This window comes from Ascaphus truei, chromosome 22, assembly GCF_040206685.1.
Source record: "Ascaphus truei isolate aAscTru1 chromosome 22, aAscTru1.hap1, whole genome shotgun sequence".
In the NCBI taxonomy this organism is placed as follows: Eukaryota; Metazoa; Chordata; class Amphibia; order Anura; family Ascaphidae; genus Ascaphus; species Ascaphus truei.
Genome location: NC_134504.1, coordinates 12,011,977 through 12,031,913, shown reverse-complemented (window position 1 = coordinate 12,031,913; position 19,937 = coordinate 12,011,977). Strand labels below are relative to the sequence as shown.

Genomic DNA, 19,937 nt, shown 5'->3' with positions numbered 1-19,937 from the left:
AGAGATAGGGGACAGGGATTGTGGATGAGAGGGAGTGAGACGGGGGACAGGGATAGGGGAGGATCTGAGTGAGTTGCTGCCCTGGAGGAGTGAGGGGGCCTGTTAGGCTGAGTCCCCAGTCAGCACTGTGGCACGCGCGCCCGGCGGGAGGGGGTGGGGGGGGCAATGCGTGCACAGCGCTACACCGCGATCTGCGGTCTGAGGGAAGGTTTGCGACGGGAGGGGGCGTGGCGGTGGGTTTGCGGGGGCGTGGCCATGACGTCCCGCGGCTGGTTCGCCCCCATTGGCTGAGCCGCCGGCGGGGGCGTGGCCACGCCTCCGTCGCAAACTTTGCTCTTAAATTTCCCTGCCTGCCTGAAAACCCGTCGCGCACCGCAGGGGAAAGGGGCGCGACAAGGTAGGAACTGGGACCGGCCTGACTGGGGGGGCGGGGCTTGAAAGCCGAGGCGTGCGCTGTAGAAGTAACTCGCGCCGCCCCCTTAGAGGCCTGCGGAGAGGGCCTGCCGAGCGGCCTGCTGAAAGGTGCCCACGGATGTGCCTGTCAGGGGAACCTTCCTTCTACCAGTCCACAGCATGCTGCCTGGACAGGCACCTCCAAGGACACCTTCCAGCAGGTCCCCTCTGCGGATCAGGCCAGATTAGGTTTGCTGGCGGGATAGTGAGGGAGGGAGGCAGCAGCTGGGGGTCGGCAACCTGCAGAGAGCTGCAAATAGGGGCGGAGAGAGCCGTGTGCTGCCCAGCCCTGTGTGATCATTATGCTATTCCAGTGATTCTCAACCAGGGCTCCGTGGGGCAGTCCCAGGGGTTCTGCCTGGCCGCCCGCACTCGCTGCAGCCCCTGGCTCTCCTCCCTCTGCCCTCCTCCTCCCTCCTCAGAGCTCGCTCTAGCCTGCTGCTATAGAGCGCGTGCAGACCTCGCCGCATCAAGCCTCCTGCTGCCTGAGGTAGCATATGGGATGGGAGAGGGAAATCTTTGCTTGTGAGCTACGGGAAGGGGGGGGGGTTCGCGGGGGGGGGAGGCTGTTTCTGCAAACTTTGCTTGTGCGCTACGGGGCTACAGGAGAGGCTCTTCTGCTGCAATCTTTGCTTGTGTGAGTGTTTGTGTGTGTGACTGTGAGATGCAGGAGGAGAGTGAAGTGAGATGCAGGGGGGGGGAGAGTGAGGTGAGATGCAGGGGGGGAGAGTGATGTGAGGTGCAGGGGGGAGAGTGATGTGAGATGCAGGGGGGAGTGATATGAGATGCGGTGGGCATGTGATGTGAGATGCAGGGGGAGAGAGTGATGTGAGATGCAGGGGAGAGAGTGATGTGAGATGCAGGGGGGGAGAGTGATGTGAGATGCAGGGGGGGGGAGAGTGATGTGAGATGCAGGGGGGGAGAGTGATGTGAGATGCAGGGGGGAGAGTGATGTGAGATGCAGGGGGGAGAGTGATGTGAGATGTAGGGGGGAGAGTGATGTGAGATGCAGGGGGGAGAGTGATGTGAGATGCAGGGGGGAGAGTGATGTGAGATGTAGGGGGGGAGAGTGATGTAAGATGTAGGGGGGGAGAGTGATGTAAGATGCAGGGGGGAGAGTGATGTGAGAAGCAGGGGGAGAGTGATGTGAGATCCAGGGTGGGGGTGATGTGAGATGCGGTGGGTATGTGATGTGAGATGCAGGGGGGGGTTGATGTGAGATGCAGGGGGGGGGGTGATGTGAGATGCAGGGAGGGGGTGATGTGAGATGCAGGGGGGGTGATGTGAGATGCAGGGGGGGTGATGTGAGATGCAGGGGGGGGTGATGTGAGATGCAGGGGGGGGTGATGTGAGATGCAGGGGGGGGTGATGTGAGATGCAGGGGGGGTGATGTGAGATGCAGGGGGGGGGTGATGTGAGATGCAGGGGGGGGGGTGATGTTTAAACCAAAATCATTACAACATATATACACATTGTTTATTCAAAAGTTAATTATAATTTATTACCCCTACTGCTTTACACGTCTATTTTGTGATTTACCCCTGTAGAACATGTGTCATCCAGATAGGGGTTCCCCGAAATTTTACGAAATACTTAAAGGGTTCCTCCAAACAAAAAAAGTTGGGAATCAGTGTGCTATTCTCTTACCAGTTGGCCATTCCTTACTCTTTGTTTCCGCCATGGTTATATTTACAGATATGTATTCTTTAAATTGGAATTATTATAGTATTCCCAATCTTAAAAAATAAAAATAAATATATATATATAAGTTCCTTTGCATGTGAGACGTTTGAAAGTAACGTTGTCACCTGGTTTCCAGCGCCTGTCATCCTCCGTGATCATGTCCACTCCTTGGATTAGATTCTCCCAGAATTCCTCCAGGTTTCCTGACTCCGGCAGTCTCCCGGCCATCCCGGCTATCACGATGTCCTCCATGCTCCCGCTCTGCCGGCAGGAAGTGATTATTAGTGATTATCAGTGATCGTGCGTTCCAGGGGTACTATTTATATTCAAGGAAACGGGCACACATGGTTTTTACCAGATGGAAATTCATTCGTAACGTTGCAGACTAATCCTGTGTGTGATGAAAGGGCCCTCATAATCTGGCGATGACCTCGCATACCTTTCTATAGGAGACCATTAGCCAGCCCATATAGCAATAAGGCCCTCTGTGTCCTCTCTCTCTGACCCCTGCAGTCTCCCATATAGCAATAAGACCCTCCCTCTGTTCTCTCTCTCTCTGACATCTGCAGTCTCCCATATAGCAATAAGACCCTCTGTGTCCTCTCTCTTCCCGCTGACATCTGTTCTATACGTGCACTTACCGTATTATATACAATATCACCCCTCCTATAACACAAATCCCCCCATCATACTCACACAGACCTGCCTCATACTCATACAGACCCCCTCCCTCATACTCACACAGACCCCCCTCCCTCATACTCACACAGACCCACCTCATACTCACACAGACCCCCCCTTCCCCATACTCACACAGACCCACCTCATACTCACACAGACCCCCCCTTCCCCATACTCACACAGACCCACCTCATACTCACCTCATACTCACACAGACCCCCCCTTCCCCATACTCACACAGACCCACCTCATACTCACACAGACCCCCCCCTTCCCCATACTCATACAGACCCACCTCATACTCATTCAGACCCGCCTCATACTCATACAGACCCGCCTCATACTCATACAGACCCGCCTCATACTCATACAGACCCGTCTCATACTCACACAGACCCACCCTTCCCCATACTCACAGAGACCCCCTCTCCCTCATACTCACAGACCCGACTCATACTCACAGATCCCCCTCCCTCATACTCACACAGACCCCCCTCCCTCATACTCACAGACGCCCTTCCTTCATACTCACACAAACCCGCCTCATACTCACACAGACCCCCCTCCCTCATACTCACACAGACCCCCCTCCCTCATACTCACACAGACCCCCCTCCCTCATACTCACACAGACCCCCCTCCCTTATACTAACACAGACGCCCTTCCTTCATACTCACACAAACCCGCCTCATACTCACACAGACCCCCCTCCCTCATTCTCACACTGACCCACCTCATACTCACACAGACCCCCCTCCCTCATACTCACACAGACCCCCCTCCCTCATTCTCACACAGACCCACCTCATACTCACACAGACCCCCCTCCCTCATACTCACAGACCCCCCTCCCTCATACTCACACAGACCCACCTCATACTCACAGACCCCCCCTTCCCCATACTCACACAGACCCACCTCATACTCACACAGACCCCCCCTTCCCCATACTCACACAGACCCACCTCATACTCACACAAACCCCCCTCCCTCATTCTCACACAGACCCCCCTCATACTCACACAAGTACCCCCAATTCGGAAGTCAAGTCCTCCTTGACTTTCTTTGTCTCCATTACAGCCAGCTACAGGTCACTCACCGGTTCCTGTCCTGTCCTGTCCTGCATTGCGATGCCACGCTGCTCAGTGCTCACTGAATCACACTGTCACACTGTCCTCTCTGGCTCCTCCTCCTCCTGCTCGGGCTGCTGCTTCAAGTGCCTGTTCCCCTGCTTCATACAATATCACCCCTCCTATAACACAAATCCCCCCATCATACTCACACAGACCTGCCTCATACTCATACAGACCCCCTCCCTCATACTCACACAGACCCCCCTCCCTCATACTCACAGACCCACCTCATACTCACACAGACCCCCCCTTCCCCATACTCACACAGACCCACCTCGTACTCACACAGACCCCCCCTTCCCCATACTCACACAGACCCACCTCATACTCACACAGACCCCCCCTTCCCCATACTCACACAGACCCACCTCATACTCACACAGACCCCCCCTTCCCCATACTCATACAGACCCACCTCATACTCATTCAGACCCACCTCATACTCATACAGACCCGCCTCATACTCATACAGACCCGTCTCATACTCACACAGACCCACCCTTCCCCATACTCACAGAGACCCCCTCTCCCTCATACTCACAGACCCGACTCATACTCACACAGATCCCCCTCCCTCATACTCACACAGACCCCCCTCCCTCATACTCACAGACGCCCTTCCTTCATACTCACACAAACCCGCCTCATACTCACACAGACCCCCCTCCCTCATACTCACACAGACCCCCCTCCCTCATACTCACACAGACCCCCCTCCCTCATACTCACACAGACCCCCCTCCCTTATACTAACACAGACGCCCTTCCTTCATACTCACACAAACCCGCCTCATACTCACACAGACCCCCCTCCCTCATTCTCACACAGACCCACCTCATACTCACACAGACCCCCCTCCCTCATACTCACACAGACCCCCCTCCCTCATTCTCACACAGACCCACCTCATACTCACACAGACCCCCCTCCCTCATACTCACACAGACCCCCCTCCCTCATACTCACACAGACCCACCTCATACTCACAGACCCCCCTTCCCCATACTCACACAGACCCACCTCATACTCACACAAACCCCTCTCCCTCATTCTCACACAGACCCCCCTCACTCACACAGACCCCCCTCCCTCATACTCACACAGACGCCCTTCCTTCATACTCACACAGACCCCCCTCCCTCATACTCACACAGACCCCCCTCCCTCATACTCACACAGACCCCCCTCCCTCATACTCACACAGCCCCCCTCCCTCATACTCACACAGACCCACCTCATACTCACACAAACCCCCCTCCCTCATTCTCACAGACCCACATCATACTCACACAGACCCCCCTCCCTCATTTTCACACAAATGCCCTTCCTTCATACTCACACAGAACCCCTCCCTCATACTCACACAGACCCCCCTCCCTCATACTCACAGACCCCCCTCCCTCATACTCACACAGACGCCCCTCCCTCATACTCACACAGACCCCCCTCCCTCATACTCACACAGACCCACCTCATACTCACACAGACCCCCCCTTCCCCATACTCACACAGACCCACCTCATACTCACACAGACCCCCCTCCCTCATACTCACACAGACGCCCTTCCCTCATACTCACACAGACCCACCTCATACTCACACAGACCCCCCCTTCCCCATACTCACACAGACCCACCTCATACTCACACAGACCCCCTCCCTCATACTCACACAGACCCCCCTCCCTCATACTCACACAGACACCCCTCCCTCATACTCACACAGACCCCCCTCCCTCATACTCACACAGACCCCCCTCCCTCATACTCACACAGACCTGCCCCCATTGCTTTTCTGAGTGAGATTTGTGTATACAATGTGTTATCAGGAAGTATTAGGTAGACAGTTACAATTCTGTGTTAAAATGGCCCTCGCTCCCTGATCAGTGCCGGGGTTGCCACCTCTCCGGGTTTCACCCGGAGACTTCGGGTTTGGCATCCCTTTCTCCGGGCTCCGGGTTTGTCCCTGACATCTCCGGGTGGGCGGGTGGTCTGGACAGCAGTAAGCAGTGGTGCGCTCACGTCAATGACAGGAGCCGGGCGGCAGAGGATTGGATGGCTGTGGTGGAGCGTGCTGCTCCCAAGTACCCCCAATTCGGAAGTCAAGTCCTCCTTGACTTTCTTTGTCTCCATTACAGCCAGCTACAGGTCACTCACCGGTTCCTGTCCTGTCCTGTCCTGCATTGCGATGCCACGCTGCTCAGTGCTCACTGAATCACACTGTCACTCCGTCCTCTCTGGCTCCTCCTCCTGCTGCTGCTGCTCGGGCTGCTGCTTCAAGTGCCTGTTCCCCTGCTTCATGTCTGTTTATTTATTACTAAGGTGCACTGGGATGTATATAAATATATATTGTGTGTGTGTGTGTGTGTGTGTGTATATATATATATATATATATATATATATGTATATATGTGTGTGTGTGTATATATATAATATATGTGTGTGTGTGTATATATATGTGTGTGTGTGTGTGTGTGTGTGTGTGTGTGTGTGTGTGTGTGTGTGTGTGTGTGTGTGTGTGTGTGTGTGTGTGTGTGTGTGTGTGTGTATATATATATATATATATATATATATATACATATACACGTGTGTGTGTGTGTGTGTATACACACACACACACACACACACACACACACACACACACACACACACACACACACACACACACACACACACACACACACACACACACACACACACACACAGTATATGTGTGTGTATGCAACTTGTGGCAATGTATTGCTGCTGCTGCTGCTGCTGCTACCGCCACTAGTGATTCCAGATGCTTTCCACAAACTTGAAGTTTTGTGAGATTGTCATCAGCGTTGGTTATAAATAATAGAAATGACATAAGGTAATATACAATTCCATATACCATTAACGCAGCAACCGTACCTGCAACAGCAATGTCTTCGGCATCTCCCCCTACAACTACTGTCAATAAGGCTGCGCGGCGTAAAATGGCGCTGCGTTGCCATGCCAACGGGAACGTCACGTTACGTAACAGCATTACGTGATTCCCGTTGCCATGACCATGAGATGCCACGTCATGACGTGATGCCGTGCCACGTTGTCATGTCAACTTGACGCCGCGTGACGTTGCATGGCGCCCCGTTGTCATGGAAACAGTGTCATTTAAAAAAAAAAAAAAAATCTCCGGGTTGGCCGTCCGTCGAAGGTGGCAACCCTGCTTTGATCACCGGCAAGAAAGTGTACAGGGCGCCAGGCCCCGGCCGGGCGGGGGCCGCATGGTGTCCCGCGGACGCAGGCCGGAGACCCCCGAACATGTCAGACAGAAGTGGAACATTCTGCCGCAGAGACGGCAAACAAATGGTGCACACAATGCCACAAAAGATGCTGCGTGGCCTTCCCCTGCTGCTATACGCAGCATCCTTTATACACAGACTTCCCTTTGTCTCTCTCGGGGGAGGCTGGGATTTCAGGGGGTGTCGCCTGCTATTCACTAGCATCGGGGTGAGGGGGGCGGTGTTTAGGGAGAAAGCAGAACTCTACATGATAGGTTTTAGCCATGTTCCACCATGAGATAAGAAGCATGTACAATAACAGGAACAGTACACGGTAACCGTGTTACAGCGTCTGTGCATGTATGTGACGGCACCACACCGGTAACGGGACCATTTCCCTGACCAGGCCGTGCAACGTGAGATGTGTAACGTGTGCTGTACGGTGTAACGTGTGCTGTATGGTGTAACGTGTGCTGTACGGTGTAATGTGTGCTGTACGGTGTAATGTGTGTAACGTGTGCTGTACGGTGTAACGTGTGCTGTACGGTGTAACGTGTGCTGTACGGTGTAACGTGTGCTGTATGGTGTAACGTGTGCTGTACGGTGTAATGTGTGCTGTACGGTGTAATGTGTGCTGTACGGTGTAATGTGTGTAACGTGTGCTGTACGGTGTGACGTGTGCTGTACGGTGTAATGTGTGCTGTATGGTGTAATGTGTGTAACGTGTGCTGTACGGTGTAACGTGTGCTGTACGGTGTAATGTGTGCTGTACGGTGTAATGTGTGCTGTACGGTGTAACGTGTGCTGTACGGTGTAACGTGTGCTGTACAGTGTAAAGTGTGCTGTACGGTGTAACGTGTGCTGTACGGTGTAACGTGTGCTGTACGGTGTAACGTGTGCTGTACGGTGTAATGTGTGCTGTATGGTGTGACGTGTGCTGTACGGTGTGACGTGTGCTGTACGGTGTGACGTGTGCTGTACGGTGTGACGTGTGCTGTACGGTGTGACGTGTGCTGTACGGTGTGACGTGTGCTGTACGGTGTGACGTGTGCTGTACGGTGTAACGTGTGCTGTACGGTGTAACGTGTGCTGTACGGTGTAACGTGTGCTGTACGGTGTAATGTGTAACGTGTGCTGTACGGTGTGACGTGTGCTGTACGGTGTGACGTGTGCTGTACGGTGTGACGTGTGCTGTACGGTGTGACGTGTGCTGTACGGTGTGACGTGTGCTGTACGGTGTGACGTGTGCTGTACGGTGTGACGTGTGCTGTACGGTGTAACGTGTGCTGTACGGTGTAACGTGTGCTGTACGGTGTAACGTGAGCTGTACGGTCGTGAAGACGGACTCCTAGCATTTCATGTTAAACCTGATTCCTTTAGGTTGGTATTGGAGTGATATTGTCAGACACAGATCTCTCCGCCTGTCTCTCTGTCCTCTTTGCCTGTCTCTCTGTCCTCTCTCCGCCTGTCTCTCTGTCCTCTCCCCCTGTCCTCTCCGCCTGTCTCTATCACTCTCTCCACCTGTCTCTATCTCTCTCTCCGCCTGTCTCTATCTCTCTCTCCATATAGAGGAAATCAGGGGAGCATCATTACCTATAGGAAAAAATAAATACAACCATAGTGCAAAACGTAATAGCAAATACACTAAAATGGCAGATCTCTCTCAAGAGAAAAAAGACGCTAGATGGTAACACTGTAACCACAGGCTAGCGACAAGGAGCAGGAGGAAAGTGCGTCCAGAACAGAGACACAGAGTCAATAGATAAAATGCCAAACTTTATCCGACAATGATAAAATTGGAGGCTTACGAGATATCAGATGTTTAACAGCATTGGTGTATGGTAAAGTTGTTCGCCGAGTCGCGTTCTCGGAATCCCCGCTCCTGCTCCTTGTCGCTAGCCTGTGGTTACAGTGTTACCATCTAGCGTCTTTTTTCTCTTGAGAGAGATCTGCCATTTTAGTGTATTTGCTATTACGTTTTGCACTATGGTTGTATTTATTTTTTCCTATAGGTAATGATGCTCCCCTGATTTCCTCTATATTGTGCTTTCTTGTGGACAATTGAAACAGTCCATTCAGGGTTTGAGTTTTTTCCTATAACACTCATTGCACCTTATGTTGTATATTATTATAGTATCACTTTAATCACTGCATGTTTGTTTATAAGTGTTGAGCGCCATCTAGTGTCTTTTGTGTATAGTATCTATCTCTCTCTCCGCCTGTCTCTCTGTCCTCTCTCCGTCAGCCTCTCTGTCCTCTCTCCGCCAGCCTCTCTGTCCTTGTGAGGATTGGACCTCGCCTCCGCCCTCGTGACGCGTCCCGTGACGCGTTGGGTGACGCTCCTCGCACGTGCGCTGCGCGCAACCGCTGCAGCACTCCTACCAGGACCGGACCAAGACTCCGCGCCGCATCCCATGACGCAAAGGAGGACGTCGCACTTCCCACTTCACGTCGGCGCCACAATACCAGGGGCACTCGAGGGGTTAATGCTGCCAATTGCTCCACAGCTGTGATACACCCAGCCCCTGCCTATCTACCTTCTACCCGGCTGTCCCATCGACCTTCTACCCGGCTCAGTGCCTCCGCGAGGATGTTTTGACCCACTGTCACCTCCAAAGACAAGGCCATGAAGGAACACATCCAAGAGAACCTGCAAAGGGGCTTCACCCGGAAGTCTTCATCTCCTGCAGGTCCGGGGTTCTTCTTTGTAAAGAAAAAGGATGGATCCCTCAGACCATGTATTGATTATCGGAGACGTAATAAAATCACAATCTACCCCTTACCTATCATCACCGAACTCTTTAACAGACTACAGGGTTCCACCAGCTTTACCAAACTGGACCTACGAGGAGCTTACAAAACTTGTAAGAATCCAACAGGGGGGTGAGTGGAAAACAGCGTGTAACACCCGGGATGGACATTACGAATACCTTGTCATGCCTTTTCGGCCTTTGTAATGCTCCCGTGGTATTCCAGGACTTTTTCAACAAGGTTTTCAGGGATCTCCTGGACCAATACGTCCATGTCTATCTAGATGACATTGTAATCTTCTCCAAGACCGCACGTGAACACCTGGGTCATGTCAAATAGGTACTCCAACGACTACGGGAGAACCACTTATTCCCGAAATTAGAGGAGTGTCACTTTCATCAGACTACGACGTCCTTTCTGGGCTACATCATCTCCGATACTGGCCTTGCCATGGATCCAGCCAAAGTGACAGCAGTTTTGGATTGGCGTCGCCCTACAACCTTGAAGGCCGTACAACGGTGCTTAGGCTTTCGCAAACTACTACCGAAGTTTCACACAAAACTTTTCATCCGTAGTAGCACCCATTACGGCGTTGACACAGAAAGAAGCTGACCCAGCACTTTGGTCTCCTGCAGCCCTTCAAGCATTCGAGAAGCTAAAAACAGCCTTTGTGTCGGCCCCTGTGCTGGTGCATCCTGATCCAGGACTACCCTTCACGCTCGAAGTGGATTCTTCAGATGTTGGGGCCGGGGCAATCTTGTCCCAAAGGAAAACCCCACAAGCCAAGCTACACCCCTGTGTGGTCTTTTAAAAAAAAGATTTCGCCTGCCGAACAGAATTACGACGTGGGCAAGCGTGAACTGTTGGCCATCAAGATGGCTTTGGAGGAATGGAGGCATTTGCTCGAGGGCACTGAAAACCCTGTAACTATTCTGACAGACCATAAGAATCTGCCCTACATTGAAGGCGCTCGCTGCTTGGGGTCGCGACAAGCTCGATTGTCCCTCTTCTTCTCTCGCTTCAATTTCATTATTTCCTATCAACCTGGCTCTAAAAACGTGAAGGCGGACGCCCTCTCCCGCCAATTTCTTGTAGAAGACCGGGCTGAGGACCGACAAGAAACCATACTTCCCCCATCATGTATCATCTCTGCCAACATATTTGATGCTTTGGAGGACATCACGAGAGGTCAGTTGGATATTCCGGAGGGTCTCGAAGTTCCAGAGGGACGTCTCTTCACCGCACCAGCCTATCACCAAAAGGTTTTGGAATGGAATTCATCGAAAAGCTCTGGTCATCCAGGTACAAGGAGAACTATTGATCTTCTGGAAAAGACCTTGTGGTGGGATGCGCAAGGACATAAGGGAATTAGTCACCGCATGAACCACTTGTGCCCAGAACAAAACTCCCCGTAACAGACCTCCAGGGTTGCTACAACACCTTCCGATTCCGGATCGTCCATGGGCTCATCTTTCCATGGACTTCATTGTGGAACTACCTACATCCAAAGGTAGGAACATCATCCTGGTGGTGGTCGACCAATTCTCTAAGCAGGCCCATTTAATTCCTCTCAAGGGTCTACCCAATGCCCTCAAATTATCCGAGGTCTTTGCCAGGGAGGTGTTCCGCCTTCATGGGGTTCCATGACAAGTCATTGTTTCAGATCGAGGCTCACAATTTATTTCAATTTTCTGGCGGGCCATCTGCAAACAACTAGGGATCTCCCTTGACTTTTCTTCCGGCTATCATCCTCAGACTAATGGTCAGACGGAGCGGACGCATCAATCTCTGGAACAGTTCGTCCACTGCTTCATTTCCGATACCCAGGACAACTGGGTAGATCTCTTACCGTGGGCTGAATTCTCCCATAACAATCTGCGTAATGAGTCGACTCAGGAATCACCATTCTTTTCTAACTTCGGCTTCCATCCCTCAGCTCTTCCTACTGCAGGACCTGGATCCGGAGTATCAGCTGCGGACAATGGGATTCTGCATCTTCAGGACTCATGAAGAAAGATTCAGGAGAATCTCAGAAAGGCAATCTCCATGCAGAAGAAGCAGGCCAACCGGCATCGCAGTGAAGCACCCAACTACAATCCAGGGTAAAAAGTATGGTTGTCCACCAATAATATCCGGCTGAAGGTTCCTACAGCTAAATTGGCACTCGATTCATTGGCCCATATCCTGTCATCGAGAAGGTCAATCCGGTTTCCGCCTTCCATGAGGATTCCTTCGGTCTTCCACACCTCTCTCCTCAAGCCCTTCATCCAGGATTCCCAGCTCCCTGCTTCGACCTCTCCCCCTAAGCCTCTCCTGGTTGAAGACCAGCAGGAATTCGAGGTCCAGACCATTCAGGACTCCAGGATCACCAGAGGGAAGCTGCAGTACCTGGTCCATTGGAGGAGCTTCGGTCCCGAGGAGTGTGCATGGATTCCTAGGGAGCAACGCCATGCTCCAAGTGTCGTTCGGGCCTTTCCCCACAGGTATCTGTCCAAGCCATCTCTGGGACTCCCAGAGGTCACCCCTGAAAGGTGGAGTACTGTGAGGATTGGACCTCGGTCCGCCCTCGAAATGCGTCCCGTGACGCGTTGGGTGACGCCCCTCACGCGTTCGCTGCTCGCAACCGCCACAGTACTCCTACCAGGACCGGGCCTAGACTCCGCCATCGCGTCCTGTGACGCAACGGAGAACGTCACTCTTCCCACTTCACGTCGACGCCACAATACCAGGGGCACCCGAGGGGTTAATGCTGCCAGTTGCTCCACAGCTGTGATACACCCAGCCCCTGCCCATCAGTGGACAGCCTACGTCTAATTACGCCATGACTCACAGCCTGGAGGAGCCCTCTCATTGGTTCCCTGCTCCTTATACGCTGTAAGGGCCCGCGAGGTTCAGGGCCGCCCACTATCACACAACCACTTACTGCTGAGGTTCTTCCCTGCTGGCTCCCCATCGGTCCCTGGTAGTATATACGCTCAGTCAGCCCCTGGTAGTATATACGCTCAGTCAGCCCCTGGTAGTATATACGCTCAGTCAGCCCCTGGTAGTATATACGCTCAGTCAGCCCCTGGTAGTATATACGCTCAGTCAGCCCCTGGTAGTATATACGCTCAGTCAGCCCCTGGTAGATGGCTGAGCATAAGACTTCATTCAGTACGAAGTGCTTACTCCGCCTGTCTCTCTGTCTCTCTCCGTCTGTCTCTCTCCGCCTGTCTCTCTGTCTCTCTCTGCCTGTCTCTCTGTCTCTCTCCGTCTGTCTCTCTCCGCCTGTCTCTCTGTCTCTCTCCTCCTGTCTCTCTCCGCCTGTCTCTCGGTCTCTCTCCGCCTATCTCTCTGTCTCTCTTCGCCTGTCTCTCTCCGCCTGTCTCTCTGTCTCTCTCCTCCTGTCTCTCTCCGCCTGACTCTCTGTGGCCCCCTGTCTCTTGCCGCCTGTCTCTCCGCCTGTCTCTCTGTCTCTCTTTGCCTGTCTCTCTTTGCTGGTCTCTCTCTCTCTCTTTGCCGGTCTCTCTTTGCCGGTCTCTCTGTCTCTCTTTGCCGGTCTCTCTGTCTCTCTTTGCCTGTCTCTCTGTCTCTCTTTGCCTGTCTCTCTGTCTCTGCCTGTTTCTCTGTCTCTGCCTGTTTCTCTGTCTCTGCCTGTCTCTCTGTCTCTGCCTGTCTCTCTGTCTCTGCCTGTCTCTCTCTATGCCTGTCTCTCTGTCTCTCTCTGCCTGTCTCTCTCCGCCTGTCTCTCTGTCTCTCTGTTGCCGCCTGTCTCTCTGTCTCTGCCTGTCTCTCTGTCTCTGCCTGTCTCTCTGTCTCTCTCTGGCCTGTCTCTCTCTGGCCTGTCCCTCTGACTCTCTCTGGCCTGTCTCTCTCCGCCTGTCTCTCTGTCTCTCTCCACCTGTCTCTGTCTCTCTCCGCCTGTCTCTCTGTCTCTCTCCGCCTGTCTCTCTCCGCCTGTCTCTCTGTCTCTCTCCGCCTGTCTCTCTGTCTCTCTCCGCCTGTCTCTCTGTCTCTCTCCTCCTGTCTCTGTCTCGCTCCGCCTGTCTCTCTCCGCCTGACTCTCTGTCTCTCTCCGGCCTGTCTCTCTGTCTCTCTCTGGCCTGTCTCTCTGTCTCGCTCCGCCTGTCTCTCTCCGCCTGACTCTCTGTCTCTCTCCGGCCTGTCTCTCTGTCTCTCTCTGGCCTGTCTCTCTGTCTCTCTCCGCCTGTCTCTCTGTCTCTCTCCGCCTGTCTCTCTGTCTCTCTCCGCCTGTCTCTCTGTCTCTCTCCGCCTGTCTCTCTCCGCCTGTCTCTCTGTCTCTCTCTGACCTGTCTCTCTGTCTCTCTCTGGCCTGTCTCTCTGTCTCTCTCCGCCTGTCTCTCTCCGCCTGTCTCTCTCCGCCTGTCTCTCTGTCTCTCTCCGCCTGTCTCTCTGTCGCCGCCTGTCTCTCTGTCTCTCTCCGCCTGTCTCTCTCCGCCTGTCTCTCTGTCTCTCTCCGCCTGTCTCTCTCCGCCTGTCTCTCTCCCTCTCTCCGCCTGTCTCTCTCCCTCTCTCCGCCTGTCTCTCTGTCTCTCTCCGCCTGTCTCTCTCCGCCTGTCTCTCTGTCTCTCTCCGCCTGTCTCTCTGTCTCTCTCTGACCTGTCTCTCTGTCTCTCTCTGGCCTGTCTCTCTGTCTCTCTCCGCCTGTCTCTCTCCGCCTGTCTCTCTGTCTCTCTCCGCCTGTCTCTCTCCGCCTGTCTCTCTGTCTCTCTCCGCCTGTCTCTCTCCGCCTGTCTCTCTGTCTCTCTCCGCCTGTCTCTCTGTCTCTCTCCGCCTGTCTCTCTGTCTCTCTCCTCCTGTCTCTGTCTCGCTCCGCCTGTCTCTCTCCGCCTGACTCTCTGTCTCTCTCCGGCCTGTCTCTCTGTCTCTCTCTGGCCTGTCTCTCTGTCTCGCTCCGCCTGTCTCTCTCCGCCTGACTCTCTGTCTCTCTCCGGCCTGTCTCTCTGTCTCTCTCTGGCCTGTCTCTCTGTCTCTCTCCGCCTGTCTCTCTGTCTCTCTCCGCCTGTCTCTCTGTCTCTCTCCGCCTGTCTCTCTGTCTCTCTCCGCCTGTCTCTCTCCGCCTGTCTCTCTGTCTCTCTCTGACCTGTCTCTCTGTCTCTCTCTGGCCTGTCTCTCTGTCTCTCTCCGCCTGTCTCTCTCCGCCTGTCTCTCTCCGCCTGTCTCTCTGTCTCTCTCCGCCTGTCTCTCTGTCGCCGCCTGTCTCTCTGTCTCTCTCCGCCTGTCTCTCTCCGCCTGTCTCTCTCCGCCTGTCTCTCTGTCTCTCTCCGCCTGTCTCTCTCCGCCTGTCTCTCTCCCTCTCTCCGCCTGTCTCTCTCCCTCTCTCCGCCTGTCTCTCTGTCTCTCTCCGCCTGTCTCTCTCCGCCTGTCTCTCTGTCTCTCTCCGCCTGTCTCTCTGTCTCTCTCTGACCTGTCTCTCTGTCTCTCTCTGGCCTGTCTCTCTGTCTCTCTCCGCCTGTCTCTCTCCGCCTGTCTCTCTGTCTCTCTCCGCCTGTCTCTCTCCGCCTGTCTCTCTGTCTCTCTCCGCCTGTCTCTCTGTCTCTCTCCGCCTGTCTCTCTCCGCCTGTCTCTCTGTCTCTCTCCGCCTGTCTCTCTCCGCCTGTCTCTCTCCCTCTCTCCGCCTGTCTCTCTGTCTCTCTCCGCCTGTCTCTCTGTCTCTCTCTGACCTGTCTCTCTGTCTCTCTCTGACCTGTCTCTCTGTCTCTCTCTGGCCTGTCTCTCTGTCTCTCTCCGCCTGTCTCTCTCCGCCTGTCTCTCTGTCTCTCTCCGCCTGTCTCTCTCCGCCTGTCTCTCTGTCTCTCTCCGCCTGTCTCTCTGTCTCTCTCCGCCTGTCTCTCTGTCTCTCTCCGCCTGTCTCTCTCCGCCTGTCTCTCTCCGCCTGTCTCTCTGTCTCTCTCCGCCTGTCTCTCTCCGCCTGTCTCTCTGTCTCTCTCCGCCTGTCTCTCTCCGCCTGTCTCTCTCCGCCTGTCTCTCTCCCTCTCTCCGCCTGTCTCTCTGTCGCCGCCACAGATGGATATTTCTCCCTCGCTGCAGCAGCTTTTTTTCCTGACAAGAAATGGCTGAATGCAGATAATGGAGAATGCAGCAAAGGAGCCTCATTGTACCATGTGCACCACTGCCACACTGCCACACTGCCACACTGCCAACACAATGTAACACAGCACCCTCTGTAACACACTGACACCGCACACAACCTGGCAAATGTAACATACACTGTGACTTAGCATACAATGCACCCACTATGACCACACAACAACATCACAATGGCACACACATAAAACCCGGTATCATACAACATGGCACACTGCATACACTGCACATAACCAGCACACTGCATACACTGCACATAACCAGCACACTGCATACACTGCACATAACCAGCACACTGCATACACTGCACATAACCAGCACACTGCATACACTGCACATAACCAGCACACTGCATACACTGCACATAACCAGCACACTGCATACACTGCACATAACCAGCACACTGCATACACTGCACATAACCAGCACACTGCATACACTGCACATAACCAGCACACTGCATACACTGCACATAACCAGCACACTGCATACACTGCACATAACCAGCACACTGCATACACTGCACATAACCAGCACACTGCATACACTGCACATAACCAGCACACTGCATACACTGCACATAACCAGCACACTGCATACACTGCACAGAGCATGGCACACTGCATACACTGCACATTACCAGCACACTGCATACACTGCACATAACCAGCACACTGCATACACTGCACAGAGCATGGCACACTGCATACACTGCACATTACCAGCACACTGCATACACTGCACATAACCAGCACACTGCATACACTGCACAGAGCATGGCACACTGCATACACTGCACATAACACTGCATACACTGCACATAACCAGCACACTACGTACACTGCACAGAGCATGGCACACTGCATACACTGCACATAACCAGCACACTACGTACACTGCACAGAGCATGGCACACTGCATACACTGCACATAACACTGCATACACTGCACATAACCAGCACACTACGTACACTGCACAGAGCATGGCACACTGCATACACTGCACATAACACTGCATACACTGCACATTACCAGCACACTGCATACACTGCACATAACCAGCACACTGCATACACTGCACAGAGCATGGCACACTGCATACACTGCACATAACACTGCATACACTGCACATAACCAGCACACTACGTACACTGCACAGAGCATGGCACACTGCATACACTGCACATAACCAGCACACTACGTACACTGCACAGAGCATGGCACACTGCATACACTGCACATAACCAGCACACTACGTACACTGCACAGAGCATGGCACACTGCATACACTGCACATAACCAGCACACTACGTACACTGCACAAAGCATGGCACACTGCATAAACTGCACATAACACTGCAAACTGCACATAACACAGCACACTGCGTACAATACATACGCTGCACATAACATAGCACCCTGCGTACACTGACTGCACGTAACACGGTACACTGCATTGGCGCACTGCTGCTGTGCATTCGCCTATCTTAAATTGATACCAACAAAGGGAACAGGATGTCTTATTTATAGAGCGGCGAGAACAGATCTCTGGGTAACATAGAAAATGGTAACCTGGCGACATTTCCCGGTGCTAAGCCTGGTACAGTCATGCGTGTAGGATTATCAGTGCTGCGTGTTCAGACACCTCAGCATCGCCGACACTCACAGCGACATTTATTGTATCCATTTCCTAATGAGCACAGACTAGGTAATATCACCCTGACACTGGGCTCCTGCTTCTCATTACGATGCTTGGTCACATTAAAGGGCCGTTTGTATGATAACAGGTACCCCTCCCCCCCAAATCCCTGCACCCCCCCACCTTCATATCACTCCAAACCCCCCCACACGCCCCAAACACACACGTATCATTCCACCCCCCATATCACTCCATCCCCCACACATCACTCCAAACCCCAACACCCTCATATCACTCCAAACCCCAACACCCTCATATCACTCCAAACCCCTACACCCTCATATCACTCCAAACCCCAACACCCTCATATCACTCCAAACCCCAACACCCTCATATCACTCCAAACCCCAACACCCTCATATCACTCCAAACCCCTACACCCTCATATCACTCCAAACCCCAACACCCTCATATCACTCCAAACCCCAACACCCTCATATCACTCCAAACCCCTACACCCTCATATCACTCCAAACCCCAACACCCTCATATCACTCCAAACCCCTACACCCTCATATCACTCCAAACCCCAACACCCTCATATCACTCCAACCCCAACACCCTCATATCACTCCAAACCTCAACACCCTCATATCACTCCAAACCCCAACACCCTCATATCACTCCAAACCCCAACACCCTCATATCACTCCAAACCCCAACACCCTCATATCACTCCAAACCCCAACACCCTCATATCACTCCAAACCCCTACACCCTCATATCACTCCAAACCCCAACACCCTCATATCACTCCAAACCCCAACACCCTCATATCACTCCAAACCCCTACACCCTCATATCACTCCAAACCCCAACACCCTCATATCACTCCAAACCCCAACACCCTCATATCACTCCAAACCCCAACACCCTCATATCACTCCAAACCCCTACACCCTCATATCACTCCAAACCCCAACACCCTCATATCACTCCAAACCCCAACACCCTCATATCACTCCAAACCCCTACACCCTCATATCACTCCAAACCCCAACACCCTCATATCACTCCAAACCCCTACACCCTCATATCACTCCAAACCCCAACACCCTCATATCACTCCAAACCCCAACACCCTCATATCACTCCAAACCCCAACACCCTCTTTTGCCCGCACACACTTTTATCTCTCCATCCCCCCCACACCTTACTCCCATCCACATCCCCTCATATCACTACAAATCCCCCCACACACTAGTATCATTCCACCCCCATATCACTAAACCCCCCCCCACACCTTCATATCAATCCAACCCCAACACCCTCTTCCCCCCCCCCCCACACACACTCGTATCACTCCATCCCCCCCACATATTACTCCCACCCTCATATCACTCCACCCCCATATCACTCAATCCCCCAACATTACTCACCCCCTCCTTCATATCACTTCACCCCCCTACAGTACATCACTCCATCCCCTCAAATACAACCACACATCACTCCACTCCCCAAAACACAACATATCACTCCACCCCCGAACACATCATATTATTTCATCCCTCCCAAATATAACCTCACATCACTTCACCCCCCTATATCGCTCACCCCCACATATCACTCCACTCCCTCCAAACCCATCACTCCACCCCCCAAACACCACCTCATATCACTCCACCCCCCCAAACACCACCTCATATCACTCCACCCCCCCAAACACCACCTCATATCACTCCACCCCCCCAAACACCACATCATATCACTCCACCCCCCAAACACCACATCATATCACTCCACCCCCCAAACACCACATCATATCACTCCACCCCCCCAAACACCACATCATATCACTCCACCCCCCAAACACCACCTCATATCACTCAACCCCCCCAAACACCACCTCATATCACTCCACCCCCCCAAACACCACATCATATCACTTCACCCCCCTATATCATTCAACCCCACACATCACTCCACTCCCTCAAACACCCATATATCACTCCATCCCTCCAAACCCATCGCTCCACCCCCCAAACACCACATCACTCCACCCCCCAAATACAACCTCATATTACTGCATCCCCCCCTAAAGCCGCGGATATAGAAGGCCCGCGCATGCCTGTCGCTTGAGTGATCTGTGGCCTTTGGGACGGGCAGGCGCGACCGTGATGTTACAAAGCTGGTCCGCCCTCAATGGCTGGACCGCTCGCGTGACCCGGCCATCGCACGACCAAAACAAAATCTTTTGTCTGCTT

At 53.2% G+C, this 19,937-nt stretch overlaps 1 protein-coding gene across 3 annotated transcripts in view; it reads right to left on the bottom strand.

The window, feature by feature from the left end:
• FASN (fatty acid synthase) overlaps positions 1-19,937 on the bottom strand; it is an 82,964-nt gene that overhangs the window by 59,992 nt on the left and 3,035 nt on the right. For 2 of the 3 annotated variants that reach the window (XM_075579989.1, XM_075579988.1), the window contains exon 2: positions 2,262-2,397. In XM_075579989.1, the coding sequence (XP_075436104.1) occupies positions 2,262-2,388 (127 nt within the window). In that variant the 5' untranslated portion in view covers positions 2,389-2,397. Of the gene's footprint in view, positions 1-2,261; positions 2,398-3,917; positions 4,050-19,937 lie in introns of those variants that run through there. The other variant, XM_075579987.1, reaches the window with a different exon arrangement.